The sequence below is a fragment of the Macrosteles quadrilineatus genome, unplaced genomic scaffold, assembly GCF_028750875.1.
Source record: "Macrosteles quadrilineatus isolate MER2022 unplaced genomic scaffold, UCM_ALF_1.0 Scaffold_8__2_contigs__length_117827958, whole genome shotgun sequence".
Lineage (NCBI taxonomy): Eukaryota > Metazoa > Arthropoda > Insecta > Hemiptera > Cicadellidae > Macrosteles > Macrosteles quadrilineatus.
This window is the reverse complement of record NW_026542601.1, coordinates 92327419-92343724: the sequence shown is the minus strand read 5'-3', so window position 1 is coordinate 92343724 and position 16306 is coordinate 92327419. Positions and strand designations below refer to the sequence as shown.

General features: G+C 35.5%; 1 protein-coding gene across 1 annotated transcript; it reads left to right on the top strand.

The window, feature by feature from the left end:
• Positions 1 to 295: 295 nt before the first annotated feature.
• Positions 296 to 15739, top strand: LOC129000568 (eukaryotic translation initiation factor 6-like). Its single transcript, XM_054427530.1, has 3 exons — positions 296 to 595; positions 15060 to 15145; positions 15555 to 15739. The coding sequence occupies exons 1-3, from the start codon at positions 489 to 491 to the stop codon at positions 15737 to 15739; spliced, it is 378 nt and encodes a 125-aa protein (XP_054283505.1). The 5' UTR covers positions 296 to 488.
• The last annotated feature ends 567 nt before the right edge of the window (positions 15740 to 16306 follow it).

Here is a 16306-nt window from a genome sequence, read left to right as displayed (position 1 = left end):
TACAACTAAGGAAAAGAATACCTTAAATTCCAAATTACAGCAGACTAGTTGGTAATAGTTACAACCTGTCCTGTGTGCTACATTCAATTCCTTGTAAACGTAAACGTTGTCTGATAAATGTCACAGTTCCACAGAACGGTTTACTCGCGCATCGCATTTGAGAGGAGTAATCCGTGATTGAAACAGGTGTGAAGCAACTCAACTCGCTCGATCGAACCCGGAACCACTGGATCCGGATCGAACTCGAAGCAAGGTTGAGGTTTGTTTGAGCCGTTTTTGAGGTTAGGTCTCTGAACTCTGAAGAAGTTGTTGGTTGCTGGGAGTGGAAGTGGAAGAGCACACCTTTTCAGGTCCAGATTGCACCACACTCAAATTTAAGTCATTCATTATTCAAATCAGTGAACGAGCATCATTTTTTGCTTAGCAGCTTCTCCTATAAGAAATTGATCCGTTTGAAACGAGAATTGCATTGTATTGAATCCATTAAAATGGCTACACGCGTTCAGTTTGAAAACAACAATGAAGTCGGAGTCTTTAGTAAATTGACGAATTCTTATTGTTTGGTTGCTATCGGTGGATCTGAGAACTTTTACAGGTAAGTCGATGATTCTCAATTAAAATATTAGATTGTGTTTTGGCCCGTTTTACAATACCAGCAGCTCTGTGAAGAAGTGACCCTAACCTAACGGAAAAGGCTAGTTGTTTTTAGGTTGTTTAGTAGGTTAGAGCATAGATTAAATGAGTAGACACAGATACTCCACGGAATGCAAATAACTGATGTGTTAACACTTTTTGGCCCAAAAATCGACTAGGCCTAGATCCTAGGCGTTGCTAGTAGTGAAACCGATAGCGCGGTTGCCATGTCGCGCAACTTACTCGGTCGACCAGCCAACTCGGTCAGCTGGGAAATATTCTCTTGCCTCGCACCCGCAATGGGATAAGTATAGACTGATACAGTGTACTTACGAGCACTTCTGTCCAGTGTTCAGAAATGAGTTTACCCTAGCAGTGGCCAACCGTCGTCTAGTGACAGTTTGACGTTGGTGCTTAGAATGGCCACCGTAGTCTGGGCCGAAATTATTTTAACGGTAAAAAAAACACTTATAATCAACTCAGATGAGAATAATATATATACCATATGAAAGATCACATTCTGAACTTTCATTTTATTACATAAACAAACCCTGTAGCAGGTATGAAACGACTTTTGCAACCGACACTTGGGAACTGGCAAAACATGGCTTGTTTGTCATTACCCTGCTCGGGTAATTTTCGTCTTGGGATGTTGCGGGTGGTACCACTGGATAGCCATTGATTTTATCTTCATTGTGGTAGTGATATTTATAACTAAATATTGATTTGACAACCGGTACAATTTTATGAAAACAGCCGTTTTCGAATTTTATAACAAATGGCCAACCGTCTTCAGGTGACGGTATGGAAATTACAAATTACATACAGTGTAAGTTATTATTACTAGTCATATAATATGTCATATTGAAGAGGAAGAAATATAGATTGTGAGAGTGGTATCCTTGCGTCAAATTAACTCACCTTGATTGCCAAATGTGACTCATTGCAACGGAACCACTCCAGCACTGACGATAGACGTCGTACTTTCGTCTCCTTCAGTAGACAAAGATCCGGAAAGATGGACTTAAATGCGTTGTCAATTAACGGCTCCATAAGCTTAACATCGTATGCTTTGTTGTTGGCTGCAACGTTTCTTTTTACTTGGCTCCAGACTAGTTCTATAGGATTTAACTCACAAGGAGGTAGTCTTACAATTTCGATATTATGAGTTTTCGCTATCTCATCGATGGCATGAAAGGTGAAAGGATGTGAAGAACAAATGCTTAATTTTTTGCACTTCAGCAAGCAGTACTTTCTTTGCTGTCCTGTGGGAAGGTGACGTTTTTGTCTAGTAACCAATTCTTAATGTCTTCTTTTTTTGTTTTCGTGTTGGGTACTTTTTCCAATTTACGGCTGTGGTAAGACGCGTTATCTATAACAACGACGGTGCAACGTTTCTTTTTACTTGGCTCGAGACTAAAGTTTCTGCATCCATTTCTGCGTGGAAATCGGCTGTTCCCTTTTTTGCTAAAAATACTAGCTGCCCTCCTTCAACAAAGCCATTTTCTCCTCCTGCGTGTACAATGACAAAACGAGGTCCTCGTTGAGTAGGGTCTTTCAGCCCTGTCGTTAGCCCAGCTAAGAACGCATCCTTCGGTGTTTTATAGTTTGATCTTTCCATATTTTGGATGTAGCTTGACCAACATTTACCCATGTTTCGTCCATAAAAACAATATTTCTCTTTTCCTTCCTAAACTGCCTCATTGATAAGAAACCGCCGTAAATAAGAATGACGCCATACAATCAAATTGTCACATTCTAAAAGTAAAAACTGTCTTTTACGCTTTTCGTAACAAAAGCCATTTTCTTTGAGCAGCCTCCACAACGTAGTTCTTTTGAACTCAAGAAGATCTGGATCATCGTTCAGTTTTTCCAAAACTGCAGTAAGTGTGGGAGGTGTATTGGTCGCAAAAATTGAAAATGGATTATCTTCCGAATACATCCAATAACAATCCCATCGTACTTACGTTTTCTGCTGGTTTTATATTCCATCTTTCATAGATTCTTTATTGGCATAACAATATTACCAACGGCTTCTTTCTGGAATTTGTATATTGAACGCAAACTGGTTAACGTCGCTTCACTAGTTTTTTTTTTGCCCAAAACGACACATTTTGATCGGGGAAAGTGTTTTGGAAATATTTGAAAACATCCAAGACTGTTTTACGGTCACCACTTTTGATCGGTTTTCCAGCAGATCTCCCCGCCATTGCGAAAACGTCAATTACACTACACAGCACATATAAAACAAGGGGGGCCACCAGTTGACCGACAAGATACTTGGTCATCTTGCCACTAGACCGTCTTTTTTAATTAAATAGATAAATACTGAAAACCAGTACGTCGACAAGTTATTTCATCGTCAGTCCAGTTGACCGGCCTGTAAATCTAAATTATTATATACGAGAAACCAACTTGTCGTCAATCCTCCCGACCGACTTACCACTTGCTCGTCTTTTAGGTGGGGATGTGTTGAGCGGCAGTGCCAGCGGCGCGCGCAGCTGTGGAGGGCACTGCAGGCGTACCAACTTCTGTATCTTGTAGCGGCGGTTTTCATTCCGACGATTTTCAGCTATCACAATGCAGCGGACTAGCGAGGTTCTTATTACGTGTAATTGTTTGTTTCTCAATCGATATTTTGTTATACACAGTACAGTGAATATAAATAGGCCTATATTAGTTTACTTCAATGAAATAAATGTTTTATTTAGCTAAATAAATAAAAATACGCCGATTGAACAAATAAAATTGTTACAGACAACAGGAAGTCCTTAATATGATCAAAAAAGTGTTTATCTTTATTAAAAAATTACTGAAATTTGTAAACTTACTGCTGGCGACAAGGGTGGTGCCATACATAGGTTTATCAATAAATAAGATAAACATGGACAACCTTATGCAGCTATAAGTCAGGAAACATTTGTAGAAACATTAAAAAGCAATACCAATTTATGAAATATGATAAAATATTTACAGGAAATGTTGATTACTGTATATACATCGTGAGTGTCTCCAGCAGTTACACACTGGTGATCTTTGAGTTGACTCTTTTAAACTCATTAAATATTACTTTTTTCGTTTTGAAATAAATTCTGTAATACTTTGAAATTGCTCGAATTCGAGCAACATGTACACGAGTTTGGATATTAAATTAACTAACATATTTATGTAATAGGAGGGTCAAATATTGTGAACAGTGGTGAGGTAACTACCGTTACATTTATTCAATTGAGAGATAAATACAAATTGATAATACCGGTTATTTAAAGCTTTGTTGTCTATTTTTCCCTCTCTTAAAAAAATAAAATAAAGAATGAATTTAGACTTTTGGTGACATTAGTTTGTACTATTTCTCCTTAAATGACACTGCTGTCTTGGTAAGCAATAGTTATCTCGGTAAACTATTTATTTGCTGAAGTGCACAGTGTGCTACTTAGCCTGAGAAACATCTTTTGTTTTATGATTTTGTTGTAGGCCTATTGAAAACCTTGTCTAGAAGGAATTCCCATTGCCTGTGTTACCGGGGAGAAGTTTTTCTTAGTAAAGTCTGTAGACGTCTTCGGTTTTACACAGAAACATGTAATTATAATTGAAGAAGTACATGTTTTATCCTCTCACGTTGTTGCGTGGACAATACTATGGTGATTCAATTCTGTGTACTTCAATTGTCTAACTGGCCCTAACTGACGCATCCTTGTTTTTTTTTTAATAAATAATGTAGTCTTTACTTCCGTGGATCTTTGCGTTTTATTGTTTAACTGTCCTCAAGTAAGTCTGTGTTCTGAGTAAGTACTTCAAATGCACGGCACTACTGTATATTCAGATTTTCTAATGAACTATCATAGATAAAAGGAGTATAGACATGTATGTATGACAGAGTATGTCTACTCCTTTTATCTATGGTACTATTTCCAAGTTCATCTGGACGACCCTGCAAATCGTTTCTATTTAAAAAAATTGTATTTGGTTTATGTTTATGAACTTGTATGAGTGTTGTTAACTAAAGCTAAATTCACATCAAATTAATTAATTTAATTTATTTTAATAGTATTTCTAATTAATTTCAGTTTTAAGAACATATAGTAAATAAATCCTTGTTGAAACGGCTGTACTATCCATGCAATTATTGTCAAACTATATGTTCAAAGATTCCTGGACGGCAATGTTATAATACTAGTTGGAGCAGAGGTACTGGATCTAGGGTTAATACAGTTTTGTGACGTGTAAGGTATATCACTGCAGAAGTAGTTAGCTCAAGAATTATGACGCGGATGACAAAGATTGGTAGCTTTTGCTATAATTATAAAAAAAACCAAGTACATAAAATCATTCACAGTTTTTTTTTCACAGTCTATTGAATAGCCTGCAGTTAAGTTCACTCTAATGAAGAATATAGACGTGGCCAGAGTTCCAAACGATTTAAGCAACAACTGTTTACATGAACTATCCTATATGTAAGTTTTTTTTTTTATAGTGTGCAATGTACTTATTGAATTTTCATTAGTAATATATCATGGCTATATCGTTTATGTAAAAGTATCAAAAGATAGTAAAACGAAAACGAAACAATCAACCAAGACCAGTGACCGAAACAAGTGTCGAGCTGGCGGCGCCGCGCCTACCTCGGGATTCCCCGAGGGCAATAATTCATCTTTGAAGTAACACCGGTAACACTGACTCACTGGCCGACACGGATACCCGCCTACCACCCCCTTTGTGTCGTCACCCTATGACCACCGGTTGGTCGGCTACCCATCCAAGGAAACTCTGGACATCGGCGGCTCTTTGTCGTTCGTTGACCAGCGTATTTTCTAGAGTTGAATGTATACCCTCACTCACACCAGGGAATAAGTAAACTGTAGTAGTTTTCTTGTTTATGAAAATATTTGCATTAAATTAGAAAAAAATCATTTATTTATTTATAAAATGTTATTATTTTACAAAAAAAAAACACACTTTACCCTCCCTGTTGCAGCAAACCTAAGTACTTGTTAAACTTATTCTATTTAAATATGGAATAACTGTGATATTTTCAAAAAGTCATTTTAGTGTAAATCCAATCAGGCAAATAGAAATTTGCTTAGTCTGCAGGTTTGTTGCGGTGGGGGTATATTTCGTCATAAACTCTTTTGCCACTTAAGAATCTTCAATAGTAAAGTGGCAACTAAAACGCGACTCCAGCGACCCAATTCTGGCGGCGCTCTAGAACTACCCGAAGGCCTTTTCCGGTATTACGCGTGCCGCATCACACAAGTAGTTTTCCCGCGCCCCTATTCAAACGCTTGTAGGCGAAGAAAACGAAAGCGAGTTGACGACCGAGGCTAGGTCGACCCGATCGACTTCGACAGCTGTTTTACTGTCTCTCTCCCTCTCTCTCTCTGTCTTTGGATGTGTAGGGTTGGCGAGGGTTGTAAAATTGCTGAAAGTGAAAGGGACGTGGCTGGCGCTACGTTCCTAGTTTTTGGCCTCTTGATGCTAACACTGGGTCGGCTACTCGAGATCAAACAACAGCGTGTGTTTAGTACAAAATTGGGTCCACAGTCACATCTATACTTATTTAATACGCAAGCAGGATTTTTGTGACAATTATTCCTCCGAAACTACTGAACCGATTGACATGTTTTTGGTGTCATTGGAAAGAGCGTAACGTGAAGTTGTGCAGGAAACTCTCTTTTTAGGTAAATAATTAGAGAGTGAGGCCCTGGGACCCTTTAAAGTTTCGTATTTCTCCATAAGATTAACACGGGAAACAAACATTGTTTTGAAACTCCAGCTGTTGTCAGGAATTAAATCTATCTATACTTATTTAATACGCAAGCAGGTTTTTTGTGACAATTACTCCTCCGAAACTACTGAACCAATTGACATGTTTTTGGTGTCATTGGAAAGAGCGTAACGTGAAGTTGTGCAGGAAACTTTCTTTTTAGGGAAATAATTAGAGAGTGAGGCCCCGGGTCCCTTTAAAGTTTCGTATTTCTCCATAAGATTAACATGGGAAACAAACATTGTTATGAAACTCCAGCTGTTGTCAGAAATGCTGTTCTGCTATTTAATTTAATTTGTTTACAAGAACAATTTTTCTTGGTGTCATGTGGTCAATGAATTATACTTTTTCATATATTTCAAATGCAATATACTATATAAAATGATAGTAATACAATAAGAGATCTTCATTTAAATAATCAATAAGCACGATTGAGCCTTTGCCTATATGTTTCCTGGTAAGCACCGACAACCATTAAAGTATTATATTGTCTGTGCTGGTAATTGTGTTGTAACTGTTTCTTATAGTATCTTATAGTAAAACCGAACTATTCTTTTCTTCATTCTCATCCCGTAGCGAAGCACGGGCAGAGCAACTAGTACTTATTTAATACGCAAGCAGGATTTTTGTGACAATTACTCCTCCGAAACTACTGAACCAATTGACATGTTTTTGGTGTCGTTGGAAAGAGCGTAACGTGAAGTTGTGCAGGAAACTTTCTTTTTAAGGAAATAATTAGAGAGTGAAGCCCTGGGGCCCTTTAAAGTTTTATATTTATCCATAAGATTAACATGGGAAACAAAATTTGATATGGAACTCCAGCTGTTGTGAGAAATTAAGAGTGAAATATTTATTGATGGTATCCATGGTAACAAAGAACAAACCCACAAAATGAAAACATGTAAACAAGCAGAACTAACTGTCAAATTAATTTTGATTTCACAATTCCACACAGCTGGTTCAAACATATTAAATACTGCATGATTATTAGAACAGGAACGGTAGGGATCATAAACATTAATCAAATATGTCACTCACCCGAATAATTTTGGTCTATGCCCGAATGTAAATATTTAACATTGATTAAATGGAACTGTCAAACTATATGTTAATGTCATTAGTATGGAATTCTTTCAACATTATTTGTTGATCGAGATTGTTTCAATATTTTTGAACTGCTGTAGTAATATTTTACAGGAAATAATTGTTAGATAAATTCATGGATATAAGTAATACCTAATTCAGATTCTTCAATCTTTGCTGTTATTAGGTATCCGCAGCAAACCTTCAGGCTAAGCGAATTTCCATTTACCTGGCTTAATTAATACAAAGATGAATTATTCCCTTAAAATGGTCATTTTTCCTATTTAAATAACATTAAGTTAATTTTAATATGAGTACTTAGGTTTGCTGCTACAGGGAAGGTAGGTGTGTTTTTGTTGAAATGTTGATAGCTAAGTATGATTGTTATTGGTTTGCAAATCCTGTATTACTTTACAATTGCTCGAATTCGAGCAACATGTACACTAGTATTAATAATTAGTTGCTCCCCATGGAAGCATGAGAGTTCTGTAGAGTTTGTAGCCTACACCTTATTGTCTACAAATTGGCTAAATAACTTAGGTACAGTACATTATAAAAGCTGACAGACTTTTTATTTTGACTTAAATTGTAAGCTTACCATTTCCCGTCCATGGGCAGTTTGATAGTTAAAAAATAACCCTTTAAACTGGAATAGGACTGTTATGCAAATTGTGAGTATTTCCATTAGTTAATAATCTTTTAGTTGACTCTTTTAAAATCATCGGAAATTATGACTGTTATTAGTTTTTTAACAAGTCATTTGTTTATATGTAACTCCTGTACTTCTTTGCAATTGCTCGATTTCGAGCAACATGTACACTAGTTAAGCTATAATTTTATACAATAGCTAAGATATTCCACATTCCAACCAAATATCTGGCCGAAAGTAGTTTTTGATTGCATTTTAATTGAATAATTTGTAACGAATCGAATTAAACCACGAATCGGACATACCATGATCCGTATGTCAAAATGTATGTTTTAATAGGTGAGGAATCCGATTATGGTATTTTTAAACTTTCGAAAATGTATGGTTTAGGCTGTAGAGATAAAATTACGGTGAAAATCAAATATATAATTTAAACGATTTTTTGTGTTGAAATTCTAAAAAAAATTCTTAACTCCTACCCCAAAATATGCCGATTCATAATGTTTATTACAACTATGATCGATGATGTAGCCATAAGGTCGATACAAATTCTTATATTTCGCGCGACGAATATGAAAATATATAGATTTTTATTAAGGAACGGATTGTACAAATATATTGATCCGTATGTCGAAATGTATGTTTTAGTAGGTGAGGAATACGATTTTGGTATTTTCAAAGTTTCGAAAATGTATGGTTTAAGCTGTAGAGAGAAAATTACGGAGAAAATCAAATATTGATTTTAAAAGATTTTTTTGTGTTGAAATTCAAATATAAAATTCTTAACTCCTACCCCAAAGTATGCCGATTCATAATGTTTATTACAACTATGATCGAAAATGTAGCCATAAGGTCGATACAAATTCTTATATTTCGCGCGACGATTATGACAATATATAGGTTTTTATCAAGGAACGGATTGTACAAATATATTGATCCGTATGTCAAAATGTATGTTTTAATAGGTGAGGAATCCGATTATGGTATTTTTAAACTTTCGAAAATGTATGGTTTAAGCTGTAGAGAGAAAATTACGGAGAAAATGAAATATTGATTTTAAAAGATTTTTTGTGTTGAAATTCAAATATAAAATTCTTAACTCCTACCCCAAAATATGCCGATTCATAATGTTTATTACAACTATGATCGATAATGTAGCCATAAGGTCAATACAAATTCTTATATTTCGCGCGACGATTATGAAAATATATAGGTTTTTATTAAGGAACGGATTGTACAAATATATTGATCCGTATGTCGAAATGTATGTTTTAGTAGGTGAGGAATACGATTTTGGTATTTTCAAAGTTTCGAAAATGTATGGTTTAAGCTGTAGAGAGAAAATTACGGAGAAAATCAAATATTGATTTTAAAAGATTTTTTGCGTTGAAATTCAAATATAAAATTCTTAACTCCTACCCCAAAATATGCCGATTCATAATGTTTATTACAACTAACTATGATCGAAATTTAAACTGTGTCTATTTAAACTGTGCGTGACACAATGATGATAATATCTTACTTTTGTCATTTTTGGCTAGATAAGCTAATACGATAAAAATCAATGGCAGCGTTATTAAGAAATGTAAGCATTTCAAGTTGATCGAATAGTGGAACTAATTATGTGGAATGTTTGCTGAATAGCATTAGACACTGTGACGTTTGACTTATTTCCAAAGTCAACGAACACTGATAACCAGTGCAAATTTTAATCCAATATACCATGTGGTCTTATTGTGGTTTAATGTCAAATGCTCTTTCATTTTCAAGATGAGCTCGCTCGCATCAATCAAACACGTCCTGGTTGATGTTCGTTTACTACGCTCAATCCGGATATTGTGGCTACACAAATACCAATAAAAATAATCAATTATAATCAGCTATTCGCTTAGTTAATTTTGAAATATTTAAATTGTTCAGATCAGACAAATTGACAACAAAAATTGCGTTGTAAAAAGTCACTATGAGATATTGCTGATGAAGGTATGCGAAGGGGTGGCAAGGTCATCCAACGCGGCTTCTCTTTCATCTACGCAGTTCTAGGCTTCTCTGGACTTCCCCAATACTTTCGTTCTCACGCCGATGAAGGACAGGTCAGGTTGATTGGAAATGGAAAGAAGTTGTAAAAGGTGCTTGTCATATTTATGATAGTCTCTATTCATTTAGGGCTTATAAGGGTGTTGTTAAGTTAGGGAAAGCAGACGCGGTGGCGTTCTTTTGAAGATATTGACCGCCCTAGTGGCAAGTCCCGCACCCGTGGACTTTCCCCGAGGCTTCGGTTCTCACAGTGATGTACGTCCAGAGAATTGTAAATTAAAACTGATTTATATAAGTTCCTCGTTATTTTTACGATAGTACCTTACCTATTCGGTAAAGGTTTTTAGGTGTGTTCTTAAGTAAGAGAATAGGGATGACAGACACGGTGGCGTTCTTTAGAAGTGGTAGGTCCCGCTCCCGTCAACTTAAATATTTGAAGGGTTTGGTATTTTTTTTGTTTGGAGCAAATATAAGCATTTGTCAATTATATAAGGCAAGGACTATACAGATCTTAGCATACACAGCATATACAGCATATACAGACATTATTTTCTTCCGCGTTCTCTTCCCATTGCGATTACTTATATAGTTAAGTCTTTTTTTGTTTTACTTGCGATATCAGTAATGCTCCATATTTATTATGTTGCCAATTTATTGTTAATTTGTATTTTTCAAGTTTCTATGTTAGTTTTACCTGATATTCTCACAGCAATGGCCTTTTCGAACAGAAACAAGTAATATTGGCACGGGCTTGGAAATATGTTTCAAATCAGGCGAAAGTACTTGGAATCACACGATTAGCCGACATTTATGTTATAGAAAGGATTTCATGTGTTCTAAATAACAATCTCTCTAGACATCGCCAGAAGTTATTTTACCATCCATGCGATTCGGGCAACTTTGTCTAGCGATCCTTTAAGCTCGTGATACCCAACATCTGTTGACCGTTATTAAGTCACTGGTATCGCGGTTGGTTAGTAAGTATTCCTTTGGTTAGTAATACATCATAAAACCCAAATACATTAAATAATCAATGCTCAATAGCATTCATAGGAATGCCCTTTTCCTTTGTATTGTATTTTGTAATTTGTTACTCTAGTATAGACTAGTTGTTTCCAGTTAATATTAACTATACAGTACCTATTTAAAAATCATTAAAAAAATTTAATTACCTTTTAACTTCTCAATACAAAAAAAGGAAGAATTTTAAGCGCTTAACTTTTAACTAACCGTAAATAAAAATCTTAAGCTCAATACTGTTTTAATAAAGGTTTTAACAGAGTAGGCTTAGAATACTGACTGGCAGACCAGTTAAAATGTTTATCTTACTTTTAAAATGTTAAATAAGAAACTCTTCACATACCATGTCTTTTTGTAAACACTCTAACGTCTTCAGCCAAATGACCTTGGTTTCGTTGTTCTTTAACCATTATTTTTAGATCATCAAAAGCGCGGCATCTTGAAATTGTTACGTACAATTCCCCATGCTGTAAGCAGGGATGCAGCTCTAGCAGATAAAGACCAACTTTTCGAGGACGAATTTTAGAGGAACACTCGTTTTCCAGCTGAACTTCAAGTAATAATTTCAAGACTTCATCATTCATAACTTTCGCCATTAATCTGGTTCTATTAACCAGTCCTTTTTTTGGATTTAATTTTCTTAGTAAAATTACAATTACACCTTTTTTGACATAACTTGCGAGGAGGTAAACCCTTATCGAGGAGCAATATGTCATTCTGAACAGTGTACAGACAAAACTCTAATTTTATTTGCAGATATTTTATATACAGCACCATTTGATTAACTGTATTTTTTCACTTCTATAACAGATTTCGTTTCTCATGACGCTTGATGAACGACTTATACACCTAATAACAACTTACTTAAATAGGCAATCCTAACGAACTACTGTTGCAGTAAACTTAACTGTTACACATGTTTGAAATTTACAACATCTTGCATAATTACAATACTTTGTGCCTGTTGGCTACTATGAATCGTTTGGATTAATTTAAGATATTAAACTTTTTTGATATAGGCCTACACAAGGTAAATTGACCTCCATGTTACCCAAAATTATACACAGGTCCTATATATATACTAGTGTACATGTTGCTCAAATTCAAGCAATTGCAAAGTATTACAGGGGTTATTTCAAAACCAATAACAGTCATATTTAAAAAAGTTTAACTCAAAGTTTAAAAAGAGTTTAAAAAGAGTCAACTCAAATATTACCATTGTGTAACTCAGACCCTGATTACCTAAATCCCTGATCTTCGTTATTGATAAACCTTAAGCATTCCGGCTGGTTTTCTCCTTCTCAAAATGCCTCGCTGTACAGGCAACACATGTCATTGATAGAGGGTCAAATTGAGAACGAAAAGTCTTTTAGGGGTAGTGTTAGCTCGCATTCGTAACCTAATAGTTGAGATTGTCCAGGGTCAGGTGCTGACGTGTACGCCTCCTTTCTATGTTTCGTTGTTGTCGCGTCGGAGGCATTTAAAAGAAAAAAACAACAAATAAACAAATTATAGCTACACAAAACAACGATAAATGCACAAAGTTACAATCATGCTAACACGATCTGTCATAGCGACACAAAGCAACGATAAATATATAAATTCAAGATACAACCATACTAACACGGTCCGTTTTCGTTTTGGGGGTTATGTTTACACAAACTCAAATAGTAAATAAATTTACTCGATGCGTTTCATTGAATCGAAAAATAAATAACAGTAATTAAATTATACAGCTGATCAAAATGTAAACAATTATGTTCTTCATAAGGATAACATGGGAACTTTCAAAGCCACTGGGGCAGAACCCAAGGGACTTTGTAAAAAATGTAAGGCCAGTTGGCAAATCTACGCGACACGCTCTTTCCAGTGAGATGTCAATGGATAAAATCGGTTAAGAAATGGCGGAGGAGTTCAACCGACAAAGTTTCATGTAGCGTATTAATTATATATACAGTATATATATACACCATATTACCACACTACAAATGTAATTCTACAATATACGGTACGTAGTTTTATCCAAACAAACGATCAAAACCCCCTAATGATATTGTTATTTGATTCAATAGTCAATGCACATAAGCGAGTCTTATCTTTCAAAGCAGATTAAATAATACAAAGGCAGAGGAATGCGCGAGAACGAGGTCACTTCACGGTTGCTATAGAAACGACGAAACTATCCATTAGAATTGCGCGCCAACGTCAACTAAACTCCAGACTGTATAAACACGCCGAGTGTGTAGTGTTCGACGGAGCTAGGCTACTTTCAGTTGGCAAGACTGGCTTCTAGCCTCGAGCGACGTGGTTCAACCACGAGAAGCGCCTCAAACTCCTGGGTAATCCCCGGTTAGCTCCTCCCACTCTGCCCCCTATCCCCACCTAAAAGACGAGCAAGTGGTAAGTCGGTCGGGTCGATTGACGACAAGTAGGTTTCTCGTATATAATAATTTAGTTTTACAGGCCGGTCAACTGGAATGACGATGAAATAACTTGTCGACGTACTGGTTTTCAGTATTTATCTATTTAATTAAAAAAGACGGTCTATTGGCCAGACGACCAAGTATCTTGTCGGTCTACTGGTAGGCTCCCATAAAACAACACTATAGTTCGGCTGCTTGGAAAGCAGCCTCCTCCAGCATTGGTTTAGCATTACTGTAGCGCGCAGGTCGTTTTCTAAGCGGCCGAACTATAATTTAAAACATTCTTCTTCACTTTACACTAAGAATTCATAAACAAATATTTTAAACGTTTGCACAATTCAGAGATAGTAACGAACTATATTTCACTAAATTTAAGCCACTGACATCTACACGTCCAAATTGACACACTTCTACCACTAAACTGATTTTATCCAGCTTTAAGTATACACAATGTAGCAGATGTATTATTTTATTGATATAGGGCGAGCGTTTTATTGGTCATAAAAAGTAATTGTCCCTGGATTCATCAACGGATGTACGTAGTCTGTTAACTGATGCATTGCACAATGACACACCTTTTTTTCAACCCAAGACATTGTAATTAACTACCATTTATTTATCTACCACAGAATATATATTTTTAAATCATATATCTTTGACAGAGGCTTATTATTAAAAGAAAATAGTTGTACTTAAATTATTTGTTTGAATTGTTTTTTAATTATTTTAGTAGTATAATTATACCCAATAACTTATTAATTTAGTTGGCATCTTGTTCCAATTAATTCACAGCAAATTTTCCTATTTTGTAGAGTTCAAAGCTTAATTCCAATTTAAGATACTGACTGTGGTTAAACATTCAACTTAAACAAGCCATTATATTTAAAAGTAAAACATACAGTATAGTTTTTATTAGTCTAAGTCAAATTACCAGTCTATCTTGATAAATACCATAAAACACACAGAAATTAGAAAAATGAACTTGAGCGCCTTTACGAGAGTCGCGAGGACTGTTGACGCATCCCGCATGACAGAAAACATGAATTTTACAGTAATGGTAGTAGCAAGGCTATCTTCCATAAGACCTGTACTGCACAGTGAACGTGGAATTGAGTATAGCTTTCTAGCAAGTTTACTTTTTAAAATTCCTTCTACAGGTGACAAGTTCTTTTTCCAAATGAATGTTATTTTAACTAAACATCTGTTTCCAAACAAACTATATGTCATTGTTTTTACTTTTCTTTGTTTACTTATTTATTCAGCAATTAATGTAGTGAAATTAATTGGCCTATAAAGGATAGGTATGGACGACTTGTGGATTACTTGGACAGAAGAAGGTAAGTAAACCTCTTGTAATAAAATGTGAAGTAATCCAGGAGGCATTTTAGAAAATGAAGCTGATTTTATTTTTTATTAATTAATTTAATTATTGTGTATTTTATTTTTTTAGCGTTTTTGAAGCTGAGTTGAGTGAAACAATTCCTGTAATTCATGCTTCAGTTGCTGGTTGTCGAATCATTGGAAGGCTGTGTGTTGGTGAGTTAAATTTTTCCTGGCAATATGGCCTTTGCTTCAAAGGTCCCGTAAAAACTTTTACATTGGTACCACTAAAATTTAAAATTAATTTATGTTGGTAGAGTACATTCTTTTGGGGCAATAGGTACATAAGGTAATGTACTTGTACTGTTTTTTAATTGAATAAAAATGTGGACTTAAACTCAAATTTATCTTATTAGACATTTTCTCAGGGAAGAGAAACTATAAACTCTATTCACCAACAAAAACGTGTGTTATCATCAGCCTCTTGTTGGAAATACCGGCAAACTCACGACACTTGTTATCTTGAATGAAAATTCCTGTTCGAGATTGAAATGTTAGCTATCCTAGCCTTAAGTTAGAGATTCCTTTTACTCTATGTTGTATTCATAAACGTATGTATACTCAGGCAACAGACATGGTTTACTGGTGCCCAGCTCCACAACTGACACAGAGCTGCAGCACATCCGTAACTCTCTGCCAGACTCGGTCAAGCTACAGAGGGTGGAAGAAAGGTTGTCAGCGCTAGGTAATGTTATCACTTGTAATGACTACGTGGCCCTCGTACATCCCGACCTTGACAGGGTGAGTTGATGGGTAGCAATCACGAATACTAGACCAGACCCTGTATGAATCATAAACATAAACAAATTATATTACTGGCCTGAAAGTAAAAATTATTTAACATTGCTCAAATGAAACATCTAAACCATATGTTATAATGCTATTAGTATAGGATTTGGGCCAGCAACGTCATTTGTTTTATGTTTGTGATCCATGTTCTGTTAAAGTATTTGCATTAACAATACTTGAAAATATATATATGTAAGTAGCCAGGTAGAAAGTGCTTACCTTCAAATATGAAGTTTGCCGGTTCGATGCAGAGCGGTACTGATTCTGGGTGCCATTTTACCTTAGGCTAGCAATCGATGGTACTAATGACAAATCTATGATTTTGCAACGTTATATAGTACAAGACAAGAGTGTAGACCGTTCCCTTATAAAGATAAAATACCAAGACCAGGAGTTATGACATTGTGAAAAAATAAAAACTAGGTGCTATTCGTATAAAAAAACAAATAGATACTTTTTATAGAGCTTTTGGACAGCTTAGATTGGGTAACTTACCCACTTATCCAAGACAATTTTGAAACCAAGAAT

Bases quoted from the DNA above. Each gene is read 5' to 3' on its own strand.
- LOC129000568 (XM_054427530.1), top strand. From the start codon at position 489: ATGGCTACACGCGTTCAGTTTGAAAACAACAATGAAGTCGGAGTCTTT. The intron at 596-15,059 runs GTAAGTCGATGA...TTATTTTTTTAG, and splicing joins GGATCTGAGAACTTTTACAG to CGTTTTTGAAGCTGAGTTGA. The intron at 15,146-15,554 runs GTGAGTTAAATT...ATGTATACTCAG, and splicing joins CATTGGAAGGCTGTGTGTTG to GCAACAGACATGGTTTACTG.